Source organism: Periplaneta americana, chromosome 2, assembly GCF_040183065.1.
Source record: "Periplaneta americana isolate PAMFEO1 chromosome 2, P.americana_PAMFEO1_priV1, whole genome shotgun sequence".
In the NCBI taxonomy this organism is placed as follows: Eukaryota; Metazoa; Arthropoda; class Insecta; order Blattodea; family Blattidae; genus Periplaneta; species Periplaneta americana.
This window is the reverse complement of record NC_091118.1, coordinates 139,232,852-139,253,207: the sequence shown is the minus strand read 5'-3', so window position 1 is coordinate 139,253,207 and position 20,356 is coordinate 139,232,852. Positions and strand designations below refer to the sequence as shown.

The 20,356-nt window shown below is 32.7% G+C and overlaps 1 protein-coding gene across 1 annotated transcript in view; it reads left to right on the top strand.

Annotated features, from left to right (window-relative positions):
• The window catches only part of LOC138695187 (hemolymph lipopolysaccharide-binding protein-like), a 30,169-nt gene extending 10,574 nt beyond the window's left edge, over positions 1 to 19,595 (top strand). The window contains exons 3-4 of the mRNA XM_069819646.1: positions 10,121 to 10,519; positions 18,157 to 19,595. Of these exons, the coding sequence (XP_069675747.1) occupies positions 10,121 to 10,519; positions 18,157 to 18,335 (578 nt within the window). The 3' untranslated portion in view covers positions 18,336 to 19,595. The remainder of the gene's footprint in view (positions 1 to 10,120; positions 10,520 to 18,156) is intronic.
• Positions 19,596 to 20,356: the final 761 nt, after the last annotated feature.

The window sequence follows — 20,356 nt, the reverse complement described above, 5'->3', positions numbered from 1 at the left end:
CTTGTCTACGTCTTATCTGTGTTAATTGCGCCTTAGACTACTGATATGAGGAAATTAACTGCAATTTAGTGTGAGGAGAACATTATTCATGCTTCTACTAACACTACAACTTCTTTTTCCACTCATCCTACTAATCGTACCACTGTTAGGTAATGCCCAAAATTAAAAATAGTAGTAGGTACGTCACTGAAAAAGGTTGAGAACCGCTGCTTTAAATGACGTCAAAATCTTTCTCGGTGACGACAATACTAAACTAGGTAAAATAGAAAGATGGAAGTCAATTAATGCCGAAGCATGTTTGTACACGATATTTAATGAAAATGCCCGAAATTTCTTAATTCTATCGTTTAAAAAGTAGCATTATTGATCCAAATAAGGAATATATCATAAAATTTGCTTAAATGGTGACTAATAAAGTCAGAGACTTCGGTCTTAATGTTAATAAACACAATATCAAAATTTTTAGAACGCAATATATTTGAAGCACAAAATTTATCATCTGAGCCGCTCAGATGTAAACTTACAGTATACGATAAACCCATAGAACAAGTAATGAGTTTCAATTACTTAGGAACAAAAAAAAACAAGCAATAAAATTTGGAGGAAGAAGTAAGAGAACAGAATACTAATGCAAAGATAATATCAGGATATCTAAGAGATGTAATTTGGAAAAATAAATATATGAACATAGAAAGCAAGATCAGAATATATATAACGTGTATAAGGCCAGTTTTAACATATGCAACTGAAACTCGAGCAGAAACAAAAAAAAAAACGCAAAATGACGACAACAACAGAAATGAGGACATTACGAAGTATTGCTGGCGTTACGTTATACGACAGACAGACGGACGAATGATGAGATTAGGGAAAAATGTGGAGTGCAGGACGTAATAAAATGGATCAAGACTAGAAGAAAAGGAAGGCGGGACCATGCATTAAGGACGACGGAAGACCGACTCCCGAAAATCGAAATGAAAGGAAAGTTGGACACCTCAAGACCTTTGGGACGACCCCCTAAACGGTGGAAGGAAAGTTGGAGACCAACATCGGATTAAGAGGTCAAAGTTGGAAAATACAGGATTTATCCTAAAACACGAGGAAGAAGAAGAAGAAAATTTATCACTTCACAGAATCTCAGATTACAGATACTTAAGAATGCAAATTATTCAATTAAATTTTCTAGTCCTGTTCTGCTAATGTCGGGATCATCACTGACGGGGTCCTGAATTTACGTTTCGCACTCTACTGATTTATGTTTACTTTAGCGCAGCTATAATGTGTAATTTATACAACGATGTTTTTTTTTTTTTAAATTACGAGGAAGAAATAACATTTACAATTACAAGTTCAAACGAAAGTTAATTTAGATGTAATAATGAAATAATTTTAAAATTGCTAAACCTAAGATTAAACAGAACAATTATTTTATCTGATCTTCTCCATGGTACAAAAAAAAATCAGTGCTGAATTTTGCAAGCATTAATCACATATAAAAGTAAAGTACCAATTGTAAAGACAAATATTGAAACCAACACCTGGAAAATCCAAAGCAACAAAGTTATCTGAAAAATTTATGAGATAAATTTAATTGCAACAATCTGAAGTAGACGATCAAAAGGGTTCAGACATATTACGAGGAAGAAAGGCTTACTATGTGAAGCACTGCTTTGACTTTCTCATGGAAAAAGATCTTTCGGTAAATTAAGACTTCGTTGGCGAGACCAAGTAGTAATGGACCTTCAGCAAGTCAGAGTAATGCAGATATGACACTGATAGACAAACAAGCGTGAATGATATTTGCGGGGGACACTAAAAAGCTTCTTGGTTTTAAATTGTCACGGTTTTAATTGTAATTGTAATGCAAACAAACATATATCTGAGGCAATCAGAAGCAAAGTAATATAAGTGACTTTTTTTTAAAAGTGAGATAAGTATATATTCTAAATCTTTAACGTCACTTCTGTTCAGAGAAAAAGTAATATAAGTGCAGTTCCAGTCATTGCTGCTCCATGTTGGCCTTACACTTATATTACAATGCATATAGAGTTTTGACTGAGAGGCAAATTAATACAAGTGCGTTGTTTACATATTGTTGTTGCGTTTCTTCTGTGTATGACTAATTCATTTGCCATAATGGAGAGAGGTAATAGATTACATATTCGAAACATCTTTGTGGAAGGCCTGAACACATTGAGCTGGACCAACTATACAGTGATCCAATAAGGATAACTTTTGCTAAGTGGAGCAACTTGCAATAGCTAAAAAAAATTCATCCCACTCATACACCACTCTTTATTTGATGACCTGAAGCATTAGGATGAGCCTATAATAAGGACTGTAGGACATGGAAAAGTGCGTGGAAGAGGAAGTTGAAGGAATATTCGCGGTAGGAGCACTACAGATGAATTTCATGACAGAAACATAGATGTTTCAGCAGAGAGAGATGTGACTTCATTAGATGAGGCTAGTGACGTAATGAACAGCGACTAAAGCTGAATTTCATCTAAAATTTGAAATTTTCTTAGCCCTCTTTTTTCGGAGTACCAAAAACCACATCAACTGTTGCCCTAGAAATTGAATATAATATTCAACCAATCAGACACTATGTATTAAAAAAGGATCTAAAAATACATTTAAAATTGCAAGCCTCATCCAGATCTCAGATGTTCTTCAAACTGTCAGATAATATCCTATGTAATTTCTGAAAAATAAACAAAGAAGAAATACCAGTCTATATCACAGACAAACTCATTGCTAAAACTCTAGTTGTAAATAAAATTCCTCCATGAAAATGGATATTTCCAAAACATTGCCTACAAATTCCAAGAAATCATTTAAAAAATGATCCTTCATACATTCTTAAGTTAAATGCCATGGAACTAATCTGCAGCTCATATAAGGATTACCTTCAAATTTATACAGATGAATCTCTAAACCCTGATGATGGAACATCAGGAGCAGGGTATTATATTCCAAAATATCAAGAAAATTACTTCATACCATGTTCAGCCTCCTCCAGTCTTGACACTGAATTTCTAGCTATTGATGCTGCTCTTTAGTGTGTTACTCAAATTTCTGAAAGATCTATTTGAATACTTACAGACTCCAAGGGGGCTATATTTAATATAATTAAATATGTACCACACCTATATGCACATAGAATTATTCCAATTCAGAAACAACTAAGTGAACTAAAAAAACTCCAAAAGAAAATAAAATTTCAATGGATACCTAGTCATTGTGGTCTACATGGAAAGGAGAAAGTCGATAACGTTGCGAAACAGGCAACATATTTGCAACCAAGACCTCTTCAAGTGATATCTCTATTCAATGCCTTTACTTCAGTAAAGTTTCATTTTAGAAACTTATGTATCAACAATTGGCTCTCTTCTGACAAAGGAAAAATTTTACAGTCCGTTAAAAAGAAACCGAATGACCTGAAAATTTACAAAAACTTGCCCAGATATGTTCAAACATTTTAAACAAGAGTCAGAACAAATCACATTGTCACATAATTGTACCTATACCGATTTCACCTTTCTGATACTCCTACTTGTGTGTGGCGTAATAATCATAATGAAGATCTGGAACACATTCTTCTATACTGTCCATCCATAAACCACTAAAGAAGTCAATTAAAATCATCAGAATCAGTTGCAGAAGACACATCTCTGCACTATATATTGACTACACCCCACCTCTGGCAAGTACCAACAGGCGTCTATAATGAACACCGATAAAATAGCTCTAATTTACTATGGAAAAGAATAACTGAAAATACGACAGTGGACTATAGTTGACTTTATGTTGTCTGCAAACAACTGGACACATTAAGAAGATTGATTGATTGATTGATTGATTGATTGATTGATTGATTGATTGATTGATTGATTGATTGATTGATTCTTTCGGTTATACAGATACATTTTTTGTTATAATATGATAATAAGAAAGCTCAAGTGCTGCTTGTTCTCGTTTTAAATAATATAAAAATACTGAAAACCCTTGCACTTATATTACTTTTCCACAAAAATATTTTCGTGGCAAAATAATGCAAGTGACTTTAGGACCCTATTTTATCTCAACTGTTTTAGAATAGATTATTTCTATTTATAAGTTAGAAATATAGGTACCAACATATACAATTGTAAATTTACAGCAACATAGTCCTGTAACAGATTTTTTAATTTCCGTTTCAACTTCAAAGCCACTTATCTCAAAACTTACTAAATGTCACTTGTATCACTTTGCTTCTGAGTGCCTCATATATATATATTTACTATAATAGTTGTCTACGAAATATCAACATGGAATTGATCAAGTCTACACTTTACAGCTTTTTTTTTTATTGATTATTGATTTACTATATTTATATATTTGAAAGAAATCATTTTGTGGCTCCATTAACAGGAAAGAAGAAAGAAGATTAGAAACTTGCATGTCTATATATATATATATATATATATATATATATAGTAACAAACAATCCACAAAACTGTGACAGGAAATGTGGATGGTGTATGGCAGATAAACATGTACACAGACGCTGTACCAGATGATATCTATAAGGAATATCCTGTTTAAAAGGGAATGTTGAGGGAGTAATGTCTATCATTCGTGTACCCGATATAGCCATAACTCAAGAACAAATTCGTTGATTACTGTTAAGGAAATGACTAAATCGCAAATATGGTATGAAAACCACGTAGGCCCAGTGAAACAATTGTTATTTGAATATAAAAATCTATTTATTTTTATCGCTACCAAGTCTTATACATTAATTACCGCAAATGCTTTATGTTTGTATTTATGAAAATTAAATAAACTGAAAGTAAAACCATGATAAATAACAATAATTTTTTTCATAAAGAAAGGGAGACATCTGCCTAACAGGCCACGTGACCATTCAGATCCAGATTACAAACATACAAGAATGCAATTTAATTAATAATTTAAAATTTTGACGATATAGGGTAAGGTTGCTATCAATGGGCAGGTTCCTTCGATGGGCCGGCTCAATTTCTCCATATGTATTGACAATAGGCACACTCTGGTGGCTGTTTAGTGTACTTCGGGTTGCCAAAGTGTCGCCATATTAGTTGTGAGTTGCTCGACGCAGACACAAAGCAGCTTTGAAAGAAGGTAAGATTTTCATGTTTATCTTCTAATTTACTAATGTAATGAAGGAAGCATTTCTGTCAAATATTAATCCTGTATAAATTTCTACAGACAGTGGCTGAAAGTGCGATGAATTCTCGTTATTTAGTCATATATACATTATAAATTTAGTTACTGTGAACGGAGACAGGATCATGTTAAACGATGCAGTGCTAGTTGCCTTCAATGAGCCACACTGAGTTGCTATGAATGGGCTAGTGGCCGAATGATGGAAACCGTACCCGCGCGCACTTTGGTAACTACTGTTTCGAATTAGTTAACAAAGAGCCGTGTTAGCTGATTTATTACGTGTATAATGTAAACGAATGATTAGTTATACATTCATATATTATAAATATGTATGTTTTGTTTCCTAGATGCCGAAAGAAATCAAATATGGTCAGTGGCAGAAAGATGATATGAGTCGTGCTTTAGCTGCAATACGAAATGGTGACATGTGTCAATGAGGCTACCAGAACATATAGTGTGCCCAGGGTAACATTACAAAGACATTTAGCGGGCAAGAATTATTTTGCTGTTGAATATAAAAAAATTATAGATAGCATAGCTGATCTTCCCGCAGAAGTGGAAAATGAACTTGTTGCTCATGTTCTCTGAGGAATTTATGTTGGTATTACACCAAGGGAACTGCGCTTGCTAGCATTTGATATAGTAGAAAGGAACGAAATCCTTCATAGATTCACTAAAGAAAAGAGAATAGCCAGAAAGAAAAGGTATTATGCATTTAAGAGGAGACATCCCCAACTTAACTTGCGTCAACCAGAGTCGATCTCTTTTGCTCGAGGTAAGGGGTTTGATAAAGAAAACTTAAGTCACTTTTTTGACACCTTGCAGAAAATTGTTGATGTAAACCAACTCAATTCAACTCGAGTATTCAACGTTGTCGAGACTGGTTTATCAACTGTGTAAAGGAAACCTAGAAAGGTGCTTGCCTTCAAAGGTAAAAGAGCAGTTTGCTATACAAGTGCTGCGTGTCAATATGTTCCACCACTGATCATCTACAAACGTTCGCGTTGTAGGGAAGGGTTAGAAAATGTAGCTCCACTTGAAACAATTTTTACTTATAATCATGAAAGTGGATACATTAACAAAGATGTATTTTGTGAGGTGGTTAAGGCATTTCCTTGACACTGTCCGTCCTTCAAAATAAAGAGAAGTCTTGCTTCTTCTCGATGTAACATTCAACTCACACCAGAAATCTAGATGCTCTAGATATTGCTCTAGAGAATGGAGTCATCATGCTGGCACTTCCAGGACACACTACTCATAGGCTGCAGTCACTGGATGTGTCGTGTTTTAAGTATTTGAGGAAGCAAACCTGAAATTGTTACACATTTTCATATTCCACGACTGTCTGGTAAAGCGTATGGATTAGCGGCGAAAATAGGGACTGAAGTGAATGGATTTGCAAAACAGGAGTTTCACCAGTCAACAGGGATGTGTTCCAAAATTGCCATTTTGTGGCAGCGATGCAGTTTGAAACAAATGACGTTATGGAAGCTTGACAATTAAGCCTGTCAATGAAGAAATTCCAGAACCAAATAGGCCTAATACCAAGATTCCAGAAAAATGGAGCAATAGCATCTGGAAGGCAAGATAGTTTAGAATCTCTTCCAGCTGATGCAGCAACATTGGCACGAAAATTGCAAGTTTCCTTGGGTGAAATCTCTCCTATACTAAGCAAAATTTCTCTCGAAAGAAGTGAAAATTAAGCTCAGAAAATGATAATGATCACGAGTAGTCCGTACAAGCAGAGACTGGAAGAGGTAAAAAGCAAACAACTAATAGGAGACGTCTTGAAAATTCTGCACCGGAGACGTCAGCTCAAACTAAACTCTCATTTTCTTCAAATGGTTCAACGAGATGTAATTCTAACAATGAGTCACGGTATTGTCGTATCTGTAGCAAAGACATGAAAGAAGATATGATTCACTGTCTGTCATGTAACGAGTGGATTCATGAAAATTGTGCTGGTGTTACAAAAGGAGCCAAAGTGTTCTATTGTGAAAACTGTGACTAAAATATGACAATATTTTATAAAAGCTTCTATAAACAAAACTGAATTCATGGTTTTCGTTGCACGTTCTTTTTCAAATTTTACAGTTTTTTATTTGGTCCGCCAACGAGAGAAGAAAGATAGAGTTTAAAGTTAAGAGTTAAATAATTGTATTCAATTGTCTTGATATGTTTTGTTTTCAGTGTATATAAATTGTTGTTTTGTTTGATTAGCCCTTAAACTATGGTTATGTTGAAATGTTTTGCATAGTTCTGTTTCGTCACTCTATAGAACAAATAGGGCCTAAAGTGTTTTATTTCTATTTCTGTAAGATCGTAAATCATTTGAGATAGAAATGCTGAAGGTCTTACCCTGATTACAAACTAACAATAATATATTTCGTTTTTTGTGTTAATGAAATATCTGAAGATTTTTTAAGTGCCCAAGTGGTCTTGCTTGGGATCGAATACATGTTCTGTGGGTCCATATGCCAACACACTACTCCTATTAGTGCAGAAGATATTGTGTATTGGCATTTATTTAGATGTTGGTTGTTATTTAACAATATTATTCTGCAGCTCATTCATGGAAACTACCTGGCCCAAAGAAGGAAACGAGTCTCCTTCATTGGGCCGATGATGCTTATTTTTATTTTCCAAATATTTCCTTAACATCGAATACTTATAATTTCTATTTGTAGCGTAGTGAAATACAGAAGGTAATATTTAAGTTTGCTTGAAAAAGAAAATAAATATTACTTCATCCGAGGATATTATATAAGATTTCTTTTAAGTGGCCCATTGATAGCAACCTTACCCTATAAACTAAATAATGGTATAAATATTTTCGGATAAATAAAGTAAAAAATACGTGTAAAATATGTAGGCCTATAGGTTTCTTGAACTGATATTAAATTTGTTTCATACTTAAATTTTATGTAAGCCTACATACAACGATATTTTCATAGTTATTAACAGGTTTAAAGTGATTTAAAATTAACCGCAGGAGACTCACTAATTAGCAAAAATACCTCAAAGAAATTTAAGATAACGTAACAGAATCTGCACAACAAAATCATTATAACATGTAGCAGTTGTTTATCAAATATTTCCTATCACCTAAAAGCACTTACAAGATAAAAGATCAACCGTGAAAAATATATTAATTTTTCTGCTTACATAATGCAGTGTGAAGTTTTTATTTATCATGAATTGCGGTTAAAGTTATTAAGGCTATTTTAATAAATTCCTCTCCTCTTTATAAGAAGAATATTACAGTAGGAAAAAGCAAGTATCTGCTTTGATTTTCAATAGAAAACATATCGCACACTATTCTTCAAAGGCAGATGAAAGTGAAATTAATTTCTCGTAACTAATATCTTTTTGTGTTCACGTTATAACTGAGAAGCACAAGGTGAGTTATTTCCTTCTTACACAATAATTTGAGTTATCATAGTTGTTAAAATTATTTATGACAAAGTAATTTAACTGTTAAAAAAGTAAGTTTTACTTTAATTTGCATATCTTTAAATCTAAAAATGATAATCCAAAGTGTAGATTTTATATAATATATTTCTTATGAAATTCAGTATTTATGCAAATAAACGCATTAGTGAATGAAAGGATTATGTGACATTTGTGTGAAAATTTAGTTTTCTTAGTGAATAGAGGTGGTATGTAGTGTTCTTTCACGTTAACACTTTACTTCAATTTATATTGTCACAGAATATAGAAATATTAACAGGGTGAAAGACGTATGTTACAGAGAGAACTATGTTTTTAGTGGATAAAAGTCGTATTTTTGTATGGTAATATTTTATCAAATAACGCCTTCAATTTAATAAAGACCATAGGATCGTAAGGGTTACAGGAAGATGGTTTAGGACATTGTAAAACATAGTAATACAATTGTAATTTCTTTTGTAATATTGAATTTCCAAATCGTTGCTATTTACGATAATGTATTGTGTGAGGTAAAACTAATAAATTAGAATCATTGCGTGAGAAAAACTTATAATAAAACTAAAGTTTTCAGGCAAATGCTTAGTTTTACATACCGTAATCAATTCTGAAGTTCTACAGTTTCAAGAAAATTTAAATATTTATGTGATTTATTTTCACACACGGAATAGTATAATATACAATCATTTATGGAGATCCCTACATATGGTAAATTAGGATCTGTTGGACAGTCGGGCATGTTGGACACTTTGTACTTTAACGTGTAACCTCGCCACTTGTGGGCACCACATTCTGCTAGAAGTCAATGACGGAAGTAGCCACGATTGGGACTACTTCCAGCATTGACTTCTAGCAGAATGTGGTGCCCACAAGTGGCGAGGTTACACGTTAAAGTACAAAGTGTCGAACATGCCCGACTGTCCAACAGACTCTAATTTACCCTAAAGTTTATATAATTTTTTTAGAAAAAGTGACAACAATAAAAATTTTAACTCTTACAGTTTTTCTAAAGGCTAAAATATTACGAAAATAAATAAATTTTATGAACAAGAACTTAGGAAAATCTTTTTAAAATTTGCAAAACAATTAACTTTTAATTAGGTAAATCTTTTACTTTGTCACTTAATATTCACTAATCAACAAATTTTAACACTTTAAAACTATTTTAATGTAAATCGATATTTTTTTTTAATTCTTATCATATACTAAGTTACAATATATGATCACTTAGTTAAGTTTATTACAGATAGTATTGGAAGCATAAAAAATATATATGTCAGGAAGTTCTTTTACATTACTATTTTTAACCTAAATAATAAATCTCAAATTTGCACTTAATATTTTCACTTTCAATGGAGATTCATATGTTACTCTCTAAGTTAAATAAAATATTTCTGAAAATTCAATTATTATGTATGAAACAAACACTACGTACTGTATTATGCATATAGAATGTTTCTAATTACGATTGCATTGGTTTTAGGGTTATCTTTTCTTACAGGCTGTAAGATGAATTGCTTTCCACCTATTCTTGCCGCACTTTTTGTACTTCTAAGCCACACCGATTATGCAGTAGGCGATTGTAATGGGAAAAAGTCTGATATAAACTTAGTTCACTTAGACAATACATGGGTGCAAAACCTATTAGCCAACGGATATCAGTTACATCCGGGCGTGGGATACTATAAACTCTACAAAACCCTGGTTACATGGCAAGACGCTTGGAAGAAGTGTGAAGACGATGGGGCTCATCTTCTCATCCTCAACTCTGAAGCAGAAGCTGAGTTAGCGAGGAAGATCATCTCTCCACATTCCGATCACTCTGCATTCCACGTTGGAGTCCACGATCTGTTCGTAGAGGGCAGGTACATTACTATTCAAGGTAAGTCCGCAGATTCATACAATCATAGGAAATTTAATCCTAAGAACTTTATTATTTAAGTTACGTACGAGTAACTGTGTGGATAAGTACATGTTTAATTTGGTAAAGGCTTACCCCTGCATATAGTTCCCTTATGTTATATTTAAATTATTGCAACTGTATTTCTAAGTGTGTGTTAAAAGGGCGGAAGTCCAGAAAGACAAATCTTACATGAGAAACCAAGAACTGTTTCCTACTTAATCATTTATGTTAATTAATTTTCTGAATCATTCTAATTAAGGAGTTATACTTCACTCACATGCGTGAGAAGTGTACTTGGAAATATAATCAATCATGTTCTTACTAGGGGCACTTAAATTAGCTGGATATATATGCCCTTTTAACAAATAATATATTTTAACATATTGTTTTGTTTAAATATAACAAAAACGAATTTTGTATGAAAATAAGAATTATTAATATGTTTTACTGTATACAAAACTTTTTATCATGGATTTGAGCAATTTGAAATTCATTTTTTGCAATATGAACATATAATATTATATTAATTTGTTTAATTTTCCCACATCAGTGTTGAGTCCACTGTTCAAACTGATCATAAAATACTTTAACAATATTCTCAATGTATGATTTTACTTTCTTTGGGTTAATAAGTTTTTGCTTTTTAAGTCAAAGTTTTCCTTTTGTATGTACAATAAAACTAGAAAATTAATTATGATGCAAGATGTGAGTGATAAATCCAATGACGAATGGTAAGGCAATAATAACTGCTGGACGTTCCTTGTCATAAATAAAGTGGTACAAATTACCGATAGCAAAGGAACACCTTTTTGTGACGCTCGCCATTAGCTTTCTCCACAGATTTTTCTAGTAATATTTCTGCCACCAGACTTTAAAATTATAAATTTCGACAGACTTTGTTGCACTTCTACAACGGGAAATTTGAGCGAAGAACTGTTAAAAATAATAATTTAAATCAATTGCCATATGCTGTAAATTCGATCATGCTTTTGTAAAGCTCATTTACTAATCTGTCACAAGACTCAAACTGTGGCCTCTGATAGATTTTGAATCAGATTTGTTACTTCGTGACATGGATAGCTAGGTCTGTAGCTGCTGCTCTCTTGGAAGCATAATTTAATTGTATAGATGGCTGGATTTGCAAGCCCCTTGCCTTTTTTAATATTAGTATTAACTACAGCATCTACTTCACTATCAGAATTCACTGTAATGAAATATTAAACATAATAGCATGTACATCTCTTATAAAGCTACTAGCTAAAAGCGCCCGGCGTTGCACGGGTTTTCCTTTCTGCTTCTATTTTCAATTAAACTGTTTATTATAATTTCGGAAATCTCGGAAACCTAACTACAGACAACCAAAACGAATTTCCTTTACTAAGCTAAGATTAATCTTCACTTAACATCACTTACATGAATTGATGAATTCCTTAGCGAAATGCCTGCCAGTGTTAACTCAATTTAAAACAGTTGTAAATCAGGCACCGAAAAGAAAACATGTCATCATGTGCCTGGCGTTCAAGGTTTTTTTTAAATTTATATATCTATTTGTCTTTATTTATTTATTCTGGTGTAGTTAAGGCCATTAGGCCTTCTCTTCCACACCACCAGAAATACAAATAAAATAATAGAAAAATCAAACTATGAACAAAGTAAAACCCAACGAAAATATGATTCCTTTTCCTCTTTCTGATCAGTTTGAGCATCGAATCAATATGTACATATGTAATTTAATTTATATTGAAAGATTTTTTTTTACCCCTTGGGTGCTGTACACCCACTTATATCATACCCAGTTTTTTTAATATGACTTGGAAAACTATATCTCACAAATTCAGAACATAGTATTATATTAATTCTTATTTTATACTTCGTGATATGAATAGCTAGTTCTGTAGCTGCTGCTCTCTTGGAAGCATAATTTAATTGTATAGATGCCTGGATTTGCCTTTTTAATATTATTATTAACTACAGCGTCTACTTCACTATCAGAATTCACTGTAATGAAATATGAAACATAATAGCATGTACATTTCTTATAAAGCTATGTGTTGCCTGGAACACATGTACTACAACAATGACCACAAGCATCATTAATAGCTTTAACTAAAATAAGTTAATTGATGAAGTTTAGCCAACATCTAAGTTTCCATGTGCATAATGTTGCGTGTCTAGTTGACACCTACGGTGGACATTTGTTGGTTCTTCTAACATAAATCGATGTCTCTATGTTCAAAGAACATTAAAAGCTAAAAAAGTGATTTTCGAAAAAAAAATGTGACTTTGGCCGTTTTAACAAATAGGTATAGATTATAGACTTCCTTACGTAAGTTTTCTGAAATTATTTTGAAAGGCTATATTTAACCTTGTATTTCGTTATTTATAGTCCATCGATCTATCATTTAAGTTAATGCGACCATGCTGTATAAACTGAAACCATAAAGTACTCATTTTGCAAAGGGTTTACTGAAATATGGAATAATATGGAATAATAATAATAACAACAACAACAATAATGATGATTATTATTATTATTATTATTATTATTATTATTATTATTATTATTAATTATTTAATCATCTTATAACTATATTTTTTTAATTAGTAGGTATAATCTAAATATGAGTGCAGTATTATGAATAAATGTAAGTAAATTAATTTTGAATTCCGCTCTTAAATATTTTCTAAAACGTATTGCAAATCAAATAAATAATTCGCATTTAATATATCAATAAACAGAAAGATTTAAAATACTTGTCACGAACAACTCCGGTAATTGAAGCGGCCAGTTGGAGAAGGGCCCGAATAAAGAATACATAATAAATTTTTCAGGAGCTCAAAGAAGAGTGCTTCTGTTTTAAATATAAAACTATCAAATAATAAATATCAGTGTCTTACACACTATCGTAACAGGTAGGTCTCGTAATAGATAGATTGACTGGGAAAACTTACCTGAATGGTGCTAGGTTGATGAGCCTAACTTCGTCAAACTCTTAGCCGAAAAGAGTTTTGTAAGCTCTCACAGTGTATAAGCATTGGTTAGTACAGCTTAACTTCTTATATTGTGTTATCAGAAACTTTAGTCTACCATTTCTTATTGTTTTCTTGAAGAAAAAACCAAAAACCGCGAAGAAGTCCTTCATCGTTTGCCTGTTTACATCAACAACTGTGAAGATTTCTCTGATAACTTCATTCCATTCCTGGTATTCCTGGACATTCTCTCTCTTACGTTACTTTCTTTTTCCAATATTTTCACATTGTTGATTGCATGGAAGAAATTCCACTTACAGTAATAGGTATCTCTTGTATTGGACAAGATATTTGGTGTCTTACCTTTGCAGTGGAACTATTTGGTCCTTCTTATCACCAAAAGCTGCCCCACCTGACGGGGATTGGTAATGTATCAAAAAGTGAAAAATCACTAATAATGTGACATAGGCCCTTCTCCAGCTGGCCGCTTCAATCACAGTTGCCATTTCCAAGATTTTAACATAAGGAATCCATGTTCATGAACAACTTTACGCTTAAGATTATCAGACGTCTTATCGTACTAATGTTGCGGAAATATAGGTAATTCCTTTTGCAACTCAATTGCTGATGGTTTTGTGCATTTTTTTTTCTTATTTTCGAATTTGAGAGGTAAAGTAACACCAGTTACAGCATATTTTTTGTTACTGGACTTATAAGAATAATTCTGTCAATACGACCGGCAAATATGCAGAAGGGATACCTATAAGTCGTGAAATTTAAAATGTTTAATAACTGGCTAAGGATGTTTTCACAGTCATGGGTTACTCTCTCAATATTGATTTCTTGACAAACAGTACCAGTTTTAGGGATGTGTTTTATATTACTTTGAATAATTCCGAGCGTCAAATGATTTACATAGACTACTCTGCCTTAACGTAATCATATAATGTTTAATTTACACGGTTATATTTTATGTAGTCTTTCAGAGTTATAGAGTTTATTCTTGCGGTAAAATAAATTAAACGTTACTGATTACAAAAGTATACATATTAATCATTTACTTATTTACTGTTCCAATTTTATTCAGTGATTCTTTTCTAAAAATGAATCCAATATTATTATATGAAGAACACCATAGAATCTACGTAAAGATTATTATTATTATTATTATTATTATTATTATTATTATTATTATATCCTACAGAATACATCCGGTAACGTAGATTGAACTTCGGCGTAGCTCAATGGTGAGAGCGCTTGGTACATAGAACCAAGAATCCGGGTTCGATCTCCGGTGCCAGAGCGAATTTTTCTCCTCCAATATTAATTGTAACCATAGAATCTGTTTCAGTGTTTCTAAATTTCTTCCGTAGTTTTTTAGTATTTATTTATTTAATTTATTTATTTAATTTATTAAAATATTTTATTTAATTATTTTATTTATTTATTTACTGATTTATTGATTTAATGATTGATTGATTGATTGATTTATTTATTTATTTATTTATTTATTTATTTATTTATTTATTTATTTATTTATTTATTTATTTATTTATTTATTTATTTATTTATTTATTTATTTATTTATTTATTTATTCATTCATTCATTTATTCATTCATTCATTTATTCATTCATTCATTCAATCATTTATTTATTTATTTATTTATTTATTTATTTATTTATTTATTTATTTATTTATTTATTTATTTATTTATTTATTCTGGTGTAGTTAAGGCCATCAGCCCTTCTCTTCCACAACACCAGGAATACAAACACAATAATAGAAATAAACAGAAATAAATACACTATATATAAAATAAAGCTACACAAAAAATAAAGAGAGAGAGAGAAAAAACACTATAAACAAAGTAAAGCAACATAAAAATATACACAGGTAGCAGTCACACAAACTTTAAATATGTGATTAAATGTCATAATTGAATGGGTTATTTATGAAAGGGCCTAAGTCTTGAATACTAAATTGTTAGCAATTTAAGAAAAACTGCTTACTGGCTGAAATTTTGAAATTAAGACTGAAATAAAAATTGTATCATAAATTCTACTAAGCATTGTAGAGTGTGAAACTTAGTCCTCTTCATAACTAAATCTATGTATCTACACCCAAAGAGCAGTATTACATTACAAACCCATTTTCACAAAATTAGCTACTTAGGCCCTTTCATAAATAACCCATTCAATTATTGTATCCTAACTAATTAACTAACATAAACAAGAAACTTAACTAAGAAAGAAAAATAACACAAATCAATACTTCTAGCAATAGCTACCTAAAAACATTAACTAAGACAAAATTTTCCAATTTAATTTTGAATTGTGATAAAGTCCGGCAGTCTCTGACGTCATTAGGTATCGTATTTCTGTCAGTATAGTATTTTTGGACACATATAGTAGGAAGAAGAGTTCGGGGAGAGGAAGATAGCAAATAATAGACAACATTAAGATATGTATGAATCATATGCGAAGAGGAAGGCATAGAATAGGAGTTTGCAGCGAAAGACCTGCCCTTGGGCAGAACACTTTGAATGAATTAATAGTTATACTGTGTTACTCAGATTAGGCCTATACTTTATGGTAGAAAGATATTCAAGCGAAATCGTCTTGAATAACAAATAAAAAGCGAAAAATTTGTAAGTATTCATTTTCCAAACGTTCCTAATGTAGTTAGGTATTTTTATACAAATGTGTAACGTATGCTACTTGTACAAAGTAGGCCTAATTTGTATAGACGGCGAAACTTATTTGAAAATAAGGAAAAAAGCTATGTAGGTATGCAGAATGTCTGCAAACAACTTACAGTATTTTCGGCATTAAGAATGAAAACAAAATCAATTTCTGCTAAAATATCACAGTAAAATTTTTCTCGTGTAGTGCATGGTAGACTAATCAAGCGGAAGGCAGCTTTGAATCATAACCAAAAAAAAATAATAATAAGAGTTGATCAACAGATTTTCTATCTAGCCCAGAGGTCTCCAAAAAGCATATGGTCATTGGTGCTCTCGATGCTGCCCGCCGAACACAGTGTGCTGTAAGGCTAGAGAAGGGGAAGAGACTCGTACCTCAACAGATGGGAGCGATCAGTGGGGGATCGCGGCAACGGTCTGCTTAGGTTTACAAATAATAACATCAAAAGAATAAGAAATATCATACGTTTGTATATTATTTTGACATACTATGAAGCTAGAGCCCCGTCTGTTGCTATTGACACAAGCCATTGTAAATTCAATCTCTTCTGTTCTATGGTGCCTTTCAGTGCCTGGAAAAGATCGTCTCCAGTTGTATCTTGTAATTACATCTAGAAGACATTCAAACACAGTAAAATGTTAATTAACTCCTCGGATGAAAATGGCTAGGTGAGCTTTGTCATTTCTATGTGTGCTTTCGTCCACTGCAAGTGAGTAAGCTACAAACTAGTTAAATGTGGTTTATATTTCAGATTCTATTACATTTACAATATTGAAATTTCTTCTCTGAACTGTAATTGGAAACAATTTAATTTTCCTTAAACTTTGACCTTGTTCTGGACACAGTATTTTAGTAACGTCCTGTATGCACGATTTTATAAATGATTCTTCTGTAAAGGGCTTCATTGATTTTCCAATATTGCAAGCTAGAACACAGCTAGCAAAAAGCCTTTTTGTTTAAGACTGAGGACACGTGTGTGATTTTTGTTTGTATTTTCTTGTTTTATATTTATCAAAATATTTGTAGACCTACGCATTTTACCTAAAATTAAACGAAAAACTGTATGTTTGTCATGCGGAACTGAGTGTAAACGTATTGCAATATGCTGATTATTATGTGTAACCGACAGTTGTACAGATAGCCCCAAAATAAATTATTTTTACTTGTCCAACATGTCTGTAATTGTATGTTATTCTTTGTGAAGAGTCGAGAATTGTGTCGCATGTTGAATTTTAGTATAGCCTTAAGAATTTTCGAACAAATTAAGCAGCTCACATTCCCCCCACCAACACAAATATATTTCTCTTCCCTTTCATCCTTGAATGTACTACGTCCATGATTAGAACACATTGTAAAACGGTGGAACGCTCCGACCGACACAATGATAATGGCAGTCCGCCACTGCTCTTCGTTTCCGCATAAATATTGAGTACAGTACAGGTGGGGATGGGTGAGGCGGAGCTCGCTCATTACGTACTGGCATCGGTTCCGTTCAGGGGGTTACTCGCGAGTAGGCTTTTGGAGACGTCTGATCTAGCCTATAGAGTACGGACACAACACATGCGCCTTAAGGTCTCTATGCAACATGGAGTTATAGTTACCCATTATGGATCGGAAGCTTTGAATAATGTTTCCCATCAGTGGCCCTTTGAAGGAATTACAGTAGACTAGAATTCCTCATCACGTTGTAATAACAAATCCGCGAATGTAGGCTATTATAATGCGAACATGACTGTATCCAGAGATACAATTTCGTAAATAAGAAATAATGACAGATAAGTATAGAAAGAACTCTGATAAATTCCGTCTCTAGCACCGTCCATTTTCCATTTAGAACTTTAGGATCTGAAGCTGAGTTTCTGTCTTTACAGTCGAAGTCCCAGTGATCCGCTAACAAAGCTTCCGAATAATGTTATTCTTGATCCTATTTTTTTGTTTCTAGATGAGAACCTGAACTCTTCTGGCTACAACAAATGGGCAACCGGACAACCTGACAATTGGCATGGAGATGAAAACTGCGTAGTTATCCACAGGAATGCCTTGTTAGCAGATGTTAACTGTACATGGAAATTCTGGTTTATCTGCGAACATGAACCTTACAAGCTCTCCGTTGCATTTTAACCGTTATAAAATAAACTACTATAAGTTAGCTGCTGTTGTCAATTTTATTATTTCTCTCACAAGAAAACTTTTCACAATCTTCAGGTTGAATTCTCCTTCACCTTCAAAAGTTTTATACCGGTAGGTACTTCAGTAATAATAATAATAATAATAATAATAATAATAATAATAATAATCCTCTTATTGAGGTTCTGGCTGGTATGTACATCTAGTAGTACATCTTACTTGACGATGTGTGTGAGAGTAAGAACAATTTATTGTTTGTACGCATCTGAAGTCTGATTAGTATAACATGTAGCTTGTCGGCGATGTATGTAATGAAGGAGGAAAGGAACTGGCCTAGTTGCCTCATAAGTGGTGTCTTCTTGGTATCACTCGTGAGGTTCAGATCTGTCTTCCCACAGTTGACTAAAGAACAATAATAATAATAATAATAATAATAATAATAATAATAATAATAATAATAATAATAATATGTCCGTAAACATACCTTAAAGGAGCAGTCCGCGATAAAATTCGAAATTTTGATTATATTATAGGATGTTTACCTAAGTAATCCTTAGATTAACGGCGTTTGTCTCATCTCTCTACGCCTTTTAGTTTGTGAAATATTAAAGGTCTTACTGCAAGCTCTGACGTCATAACCACTGATCGCTTCGTAAGACTGCATTGTAGTTCCGTTTGACATATAGTGTAGACCGAGTAAATACAAATTCATGTTACAGTCAGTTATTATTAACTCACTTAGGACCTATCACATGCATATACTGTAATAGTAGTAGTAATAATAATAATAATAATAATAATAATAATAATAATAATAATAATAATAACTTAACCAAACTCTATCCCACTTTAAATCCCGTGTACAATGCATTCTGTTCCATTCTGTTCTATTCTGTGATTAGAACGACTTGGGTCTGATAAGGGCTCAAACTGAAAAGATTTAATATTTTGATCAATTATAACCTAAGTCAACGTCTTCACTGAGTGAGTGAATGCATGTGAGACGTGAAATATTCGTTATGAAGGGACTACAGATACGTGTTTATCTCACGTCAGCAATAAATTAGTACATGGTTTATATTATTATATTGCACCATAGTTGTTGAGTCACACGGTTTAGGCACCGGGGCTATGTTTGAGAGAACTCTAAAACATGTGCATCATCGAAATGCAGTAGTGGATAACCACGAGCTACTTCCAACACATTTCTCTGTATATCTTCTCTCCACGCGTTTTCCTTCCTGCTGTATGTTTTTTTTTTTTTTTTTTTTTTTTTTTTTTTTTTTTTTTTTTTTTTTTTTAGTGGCTTTAGAGTACTGGAGTCTGGAGCCAGTTACTAAAATTTCTTACATCTCTTTTCACGTTGTAATTATGGCCCACTATCGCAATCACAGTTCTTGTTACTATTCCATCATATGGAAAGTGTTTTCTCTTAGGAATGTAAATCAATCTCTCGTTATGATATGATTCAAGTTTGCTAGTGTGACAAAACTGATTAGTCTGCTTTAAGTCTTTTAAAGGGCAGGGTTGCATACAACATTTTTCAGAGCATTATAATCGTTGGGTCCAGGTTCGATCCATTCTCTCTCGCTATTGTATGGGTGAATGTGTGCACATTTTTTATATGTCTCTGTTCGTGTATATTACAAACATGATTTAATACAGAAATGAATATGTCTCCTAAGTCGTCAGAATCACCTTCACATGTAGCACATAACCACCATGAGTGATTTATGATGCTGTCTTTCCACATTTGTATTTTCTCATATATTTTTTGCAGAGGCTTGAAGGTTTTTAGATAAGCTTTTTTGCAATGTGCCAAATGTCAAATTGATTGTCCACCATTCATATTTGGTCCTCATGAATTTCCTAATTCCTCTTTTGCGTTCCGACAGAGAGAGGGTAATGTTCATTTTTTCTTTTAGGCGATCTAGAACTTTTTCGCATGCTGCTTTTTCAAGATTGCCTACAATTAGGCCCTTTTGCAGAACTATGAAGTCTATAAGATTATCTGA